Source organism: Cryptomeria japonica, chromosome 5 (genome assembly GCF_030272615.1).
Source record: "Cryptomeria japonica chromosome 5, Sugi_1.0, whole genome shotgun sequence".
NCBI classification, from domain to species: domain Eukaryota; kingdom Viridiplantae; phylum Streptophyta; class Pinopsida; order Cupressales; family Cupressaceae; genus Cryptomeria; species Cryptomeria japonica.
This window is the reverse complement of record NC_081409.1, coordinates 658,152,934-658,159,393: the sequence shown is the minus strand read 5'-3', so window position 1 is coordinate 658,159,393 and position 6,460 is coordinate 658,152,934. Positions and strand designations below refer to the sequence as shown.

At 35.1% G+C, this 6,460-nt stretch overlaps 2 protein-coding genes across 2 annotated transcripts; both read right to left on the bottom strand.

Moving 5' to 3' along the window:
- Positions 1-2,481: 2,481 nt before the first annotated feature.
- LOC131855846 (cysteine-rich receptor-like protein kinase 43) lies at positions 2,482-4,855 on the bottom strand. Its single transcript, XM_059220244.1, has 6 exons — positions 4,680-4,855; positions 4,370-4,503; positions 3,710-3,920; positions 3,343-3,580; positions 3,034-3,184; positions 2,482-2,944 (listed from the first exon to the last, which is right to left on the bottom strand). Exons 1-6 carry the CDS (start codon positions 4,762-4,764, stop codon positions 2,543-2,545), a joined length of 1,221 nt encoding a protein of 406 aa, XP_059076227.1. The 5' UTR covers positions 4,765-4,855; the 3' UTR covers positions 2,482-2,542.
- A 116-nt stretch (positions 4,856-4,971) lies between these two features.
- LOC131876038 (cysteine-rich repeat secretory protein 55-like) lies at positions 4,972-5,850 on the bottom strand. Its single transcript, XM_059220805.1, has one exon. It carries the CDS (start codon positions 5,848-5,850, stop codon positions 4,972-4,974), a length of 879 nt encoding a protein of 292 aa, XP_059076788.1.
- Between the last annotated feature and the right edge of the window lie 610 nt (positions 5,851-6,460).

Below are 6,460 nucleotides of genomic sequence, written 5' to 3'. Positions count from 1 at the left end.
TGGGGGCCACTCACATGAACTGGAGCTCATTTTCCCCCCACCACCTAAAGTACACAAATCATTAAAGCTTGAAAAATATTAAAATCAACCATACAACATTTTGCTAGCTTGTCACTATATTTATGAATGCCTTTACAAATTGTTGCAATCTATCATTATTACATGCATTGACTAGTACAAAATATGAAATGACAACTCATGTTTTTATCATCAAGCATCCATTTTGATTTTACATTTTGTATTAAATGAGTTGAAGTATATAATTTTAATTTTGAATTACTTAAATCAATAGAAAAAAAATGATATTTTAAAGTCATTTAAAATAAAAATTAAACATAGATATTAGAATTCTTTTACAACTTATTTTATTCTATTTAATGATTTATTAAAAAAATAGAAAAATAAACTTTCAAAAATAAGATGAGGGACAAAGTGAGGAGAACTAGGGTTTCTAGGTGTGTAGGAGAGGATGTTGATGGAAGGTGAGGAATATAAGGATGATGGCTGGGGCCTTTGGGAGGTTGGGTTTGTGAGCTTGCTTGGGGTGAAAGCCTTATCTATCTCATGGATTTATCATTGTGTTTCCCCTTATTGCTTGCTATATGTTGAGTCAGGGATTCAAGGGTTTGTTCGTCTTGTGTTTTGGGCTTCGTGACTTGTTCCTTGGGCCTTGATTAGTGGTGGGTTTGTATCTTTTGTTTCCTATGTGGATGTTGGTGGGAGGGTGTGGAAGGAGTTTTTATGCCCTATTATCAATGCTGGGTAGAAATCCTCATGGATGTGGAGATCCCTTTTGGGTGTGTGCTGGAATGGTAGTGGAAGGGTTCATATTGGGATTTGGCACCTTGTTCTCTTCACAAGTTGGGTGTTGGGACCCCTCTACTGTTGTTCCTCTATGGCTTTTAGGGCTTGGCGGAGTTGCAGATTTGCCAGAGCTCTTTCCTTGCATCTTGGCATTGGTGGCCTTTGGCTTATGGTTGAGGGTGGTGTTCTCAACATGTCCCTACTCTTCTTTTCTCTGTCTATTTTAGCTGTGTCTCAGCGTATTCATTGGGTATGCTAGATTTGGATGGGGGTTGTTGTTGTGCCCCTTTGGCTGAGTCATTATTTATTGTATGTGTGGTAGACTCATGGGTTATACTAGAGGTGGTGGTTATGTTTTCTCCAACAAATTTTTCTCCTCATGCTAATGTTGTGTGGGAGGTTTTATTTGGGATCTAGCCTACGTTGGTGGAGAGATGTCTCTCTCTGTTGCTACTAAGGAGTGCTCCATGGTGTCCACCTTTTGTAGTTCTTTTTGTGTTAAAGATTGTGATGTTTCGAGTTTTTGTATTTTGGTTCTTAAAGCTGGTTGGTTTGTTCACTCTACTCTTTCGGTTAGCCAGAGGGTTGCTTGTAGTTTTAAAGGGCCCTTTCTAGCTATGGCTTGTTTTTTGTTAGAGATAATTTTTCTTCAGGTTTAGTTAGCTCTGACTGTTTCTCCTTGCTAGGTTCCTTCTTGCATGACTTCTATGGAGGTGAAGTCAACCCCTATTGAGGTGGGGTCTTTGATGGTTCCATTGGTGTGGGAATGACATATTTTGCTTATGTTTCTCTTTCTACTTTTCCTTATTGAGGTGGGGACATCTCCTATTGAGGTGGGGATTTGCTTGTGTAGGGAGAATGGAGGTTGATCTACATGGTTTTCACTTGACAGTTGCAGGATGTGTCCTATTTGGTTCGCCTTTTGATCCTTCATCTTCTCCTTTATCCATTTTTTGAAGGGCTCCTTTCTTATTGAGGTGGAAAGGAGTTTGGCTTGGGAGGATTTGTTGGGTTACTAGGATTTTCAGACTAGTTGTAGTTGGTTGGTTCAGGGTGCTAGTTCAAATCCCTTTGTTAAGGTTTGGGGGATCCTTGGAAAAATTCCTCCCCTTCTCCACTTTGCCTGGGGAGTTCTATAGTGGATGGTTTGTTTGCCATCCTTAGTCTGCCTTTCCAAATAATTAATTTATGTTTTGGGTCCTTGTGAAAACCCATCTTTTCGATCTATTGTTCTTCTGTTGTGTTCTAGTCAGCCCTTCTTTGTATGGGGTCTAGGGCCCTTCAAACCCTACTAATCTAATAAAAAACAAATGGAAAAATAGAATTCAATGAATGCAATAGTATTATGTCTTGGCATGAATTAAAAATTATAAGCATATGTAATGGTAGAGGACACGATTCCTCATTATATAATAATCTAAACATTTATTTTTATAAGCAACATGTATGTCAAACTTATCCCTACTTATTTTAATGTCTAGCTTTCACAAATAAAAATTTTTAACCATTACTTTCAATTATATAAGATTTTTTTAATGAATAATTTTTATTAAACTTTATATAATAAAGGATAAATGTTAACATTATGGTCATCCTTAAACTATTATAATAGATATCTTTTCTTTATAACCATGAAATAAAAATGTACTGAATTATCACAGATATTTTGGTCTATATGTGAGATGTTGAATACACAAACATCATAGCTATTTTTATACATTAGAAAAGCCAACTAGGATTATCTAGGACCCAAATTTGATATCGATGTATCATTGATAGATGGGTATACCAAATGAGTTGCAGATGAAGTAGGAGAGACTATCCTTGTAGGTGTTGATGTAGACGTAGATGTAGATGTAGATGTAGATTTAGATGTAGATGTAGATGTTGATATAATTAATGGGGTATTTCTTTGTGTAACACTTAGATAGGCAGGCCTTGTCGGATCTGGTAAGTCACCCACAAAACGATTTGAAAGCATTGCATATGCATTGGACATTCCTGGACGAAGTGAAGCATCTGCTTGTGTACACAGAAGACCCACATGAATGCATCTTGAAACTTGGTCTCTAGAGAAACTTTCTATTATATCTTTATCAATCACATTAGTAGTATTTCCTTCCCTATAAGATCTCCATACCTGCATAACAATAATGCATACATGTTTTCAAAAGATATGCAACTTTGAGAAACAAACTAAATTCACATGTCTTTTTTTCTTAATCTTACCCATTCTAGTAGGCTTTGGAATTCAGAGGACAATCTAATATCATTGTTCTTTATTCCACATATAATTTCTAAAATGACAACACCGAAACTATAAACATCAGCTTTAATTGATAGTTGACCTCCTAGAGCATACTCTGGTGCCATATACCCACTGCATAATTAGGAATAATCATTAGATCAAAATACACCTTAAAAAACAATCTTCCAGATATAAAAAATATTACGGTGAATATAATAATTTTAAAAAAAACTTCCAAAGAGAAAACAAATAGGGAACAAATAGGGGTAGTAAACTTATTAGATTCTTACAATGTTCCTGCAACCCTCAACGTGTTAATATGAGTCTCATCTCGACTAAATAGTCTAGCTAAGCCAAAATCTGATATCTTTGGCTCCATTTTCTCATCAAGCAAAATATTACTTGCTTTAATGTCTCGATGAATGATGGGCAACTGAGAATCTTCATGCAAGTATAGAAGCCCACGAGCTATTCCAAGTATAATGTTTAAACGCTTGTGCCAGCCAAGCTCTTTACTTCTCTGTGGATCTACAACCATGCATGCAAATAAAATGCTTTTAATAAAAATAAATACTTTAAATGTGAATTTAACTTCGTTAGCCTATGGAAAAACAAGCATTAGAGGACTCATTTTAAACTTAGTTGTTGTAAACTCACGAAAGAGTATTTTGTCAAGGCTATTATTTGATAAGAACTCGTAAACCAGCAAGCGTTCTAATCCCTCTACGCAATATCCAAGTAGATTAACAAGATTACGATGTTGAATTTTTGCAATCAGCTTAACTTCATTTAGAAACTCTTCTTTCCCTTGCAATGATTGTACAGAAAGTTTCTTCACTGCTATTTGTACTCCATTTGACATTGTGCCCTGACATAAAAGAAAGTACAGCTTCAAACTTGTTAGCCTGGTAGACTAGACAATTCTTAGAGAATTTTTTTAGATAATATATCAGTATTTGAACAAATATTTTAAAAAAATTAACAGATCAAAATCAAAGGAAAATAATATAATGTCTGTGTGCAAGTCAATTAAAAATCATTGCTATAGCAATTTTGAGCATGTTCTCTTTCTCACAGAATTATTTTTATTCAACTTGCATATAATCATTTTCAATTACAATGTTTTTTTAACAATCTTATAATACATGCTAATTATAAAACTGTAAAAAGGGTTATCAAACATGTTTTATCAAAAGATTGTAATTTTTTAAAAATTTCTTCTTATACAATTTAAGAGAAATTATTTTTTACTATATTTTATTCTAACAAATATTGCTGTTCAAAACAAGAAAATATGATCAGTTAGTGTTATTTTACCTTATAGACTGGACCAAATCCTCCCTCTCCAAGCTTGTTATCATCATGGAAATTCTCAGTTGCAGCCTTGATATTTTCCAAGTTGAAGATTGTTTCACGCTCAATCATTGAGTTTACCTCTATATCTATATCCACTAGATAAGCCATGCACAGTGACGATAAGTTAACATTTTCTGATAGGAGAAAAAATTCTGTAACTAGATTAAGAAATTCAGCAAGCAAGAAATTATGTATATACAAATATAAATAAAATTTTGTGAATAAAAATATAACTAAACAAATCAAATCAAATTTTATAGATGAAAAATACCTTTCCTTGCGGTAGCTGATTTCCTTAATACTAAGGCGGACTTCAATTTTCTCCGGATTGCAAATAGACATAACAGTAGAATCATGAGCAAGCCGCTCACAATACCCAAAACTAAATATTTTTTGCTTGAAGATTTTTCTGTATGAAAGATCAATTTGAGCGTTTAAACACTAGATATATTTAACTTAAAGAAATAAGATTAGAATTGTACGATTTCTTAATTTAAAAATATCTACTTAGATTGAATTCGAATTTAACAAAACTCCAACTAAAAATTGAAAAAAAAAAAATACTAGTCAATCGCATTGCCCACTATAGCAAGATAAGTAAAATTAGCTTTTAAGAGAATATCGATATGCATATTACTGGGTGTTATAAGTGGCTGCTGAATCGGTTGTTGAGATGGCATTTGGAGGGAAGGCGGAGGAGGCGCAGGAGTAAAGAATGGTCTAATTTTATAATGAGCAACACAACTTCCCAAGCAACCCTGACCTCCTTCATGAGTTCCATTATCCGTTGCCCCTAACATCGAATGAATTGCAAGTTTTAAGCATGTGTTGCAGTCTTCAACAGAAGTTATATCTCTCCAGCACTGAAGAATACCGAATATCTGGTTAAATGAAGGAGCGCTTGTTTGTCCAGAAGCATATCGAATAGGAGATCGAAGGGCGTCATCTGTCAGATTTCTGAAAAGTGCCTGAACTGCCACACTAAACCCATCAGGGTCATCCTTAATCTTCACTGGATTGGAAAAAGGCTTCTCATCGGTATTCAGTTTTCCGACGAAGCTAAAATTCTTGTAGCGTAAGAAGCACTTGTCCAGACATAATTTACTTCCAGTGGCATTTCCACAAAGCTCGCGAGCGGTGGAGATTGCTTGTTTTGAGCAGCTCAGACATTCCTCCTCCGTTGTGTCCCCTATACATTGCAGAAGTCCATAAACTTTGTCTGGATTTTGGCCAGAGACAGAGGTGTTGAAACCATTTGAGGATGATGTATGGTTCACAAGATCATCCAGAACCATCTCCAAATTCTTCCCGAATTTAAAACTTGTATAGTTGTCAGGATTGCAGGTAATGATCGCTCCCGCAACAATGAACAACATAGCGATGCCCAATAACAGGAAAACGAGGAGCATTTGCTGAAACATTGTATTGTGGGCGATCGGCATGTTGTTTTTAGCCTTGGGATTCTCTTAGAAATCCCCCTTGAATGTTTTCCCTCGTCGTTTTTATTATATACAGTTTACGTTTGTTTATTGTGGCCAATCGTAGCTTGTACGTTGTGGGCATAACCATGAACGCGGATGGGAATACTTTATAATACAAACTTCTAAAAAAGTTTGATTTTTTGTAGAAAATTGATCTGTTTGACTGGAACAAGTCTGTCCTCGACGCGTACAAAATAGAAATCAAAGTCAAGTAGTCAAGTAAATGGAGGAGATATTAATTATGGAGGAGATAACCATGAACGCGGATGGGAATACTTTATAATACAAACTTCTAAAAAAGTTTGATTTTTTGTAGAAAATTGATCTGTTTGACTGGAACAAGTCTGTCCTCGACGCGTACAAAATAGAAATCAGACTCAAATACCTTAATAGTCGTGATTCTCTGGAAAACTTTGTAATTGAAACTTCCAATAAAGTACCTTCGTTGAAACTTTCCCAATATGTATCTATTTGACCGGACATAAAAAAAAGAATGAAATATCCAGAACGTTTTGTTATTCCTACCATATGCCTACCTTGGGTTGGAGTTGGGCTTTCCCAGAAGACATTA

What these genes read in the sequence shown, in the direction of transcription:
- LOC131855846 (XM_059220244.1), bottom strand. Translation starts at nt 4,764, where the DNA reads ATGATTCTACTGTTATGTCTATTTGCAATCCGGAGAAAATTGAAGTCC. An exon ending in CCTTGACAAAATACTCTTTC is followed by an intron (nt 3,581 to 3,709) that starts GTGAGTTTACAA and finishes GCATGGTTGTAG; the next exon opens with ATCCACAGAGAAGTAAAGAG. An exon ending in TTGAGGGTTGCAGGAACATT is followed by an intron (nt 3,185 to 3,342) that starts GTAAGAATCTAA and finishes CTAATTATGCAG; the next exon opens with TGGGTATATGGCACCAGAGT.
- LOC131876038 (XM_059220805.1), bottom strand. Translation starts at nt 5,850, where the DNA reads ATGCCGATCGCCCACAATACAATGTTTCAGCAAATGCTCCTCGTTTTC.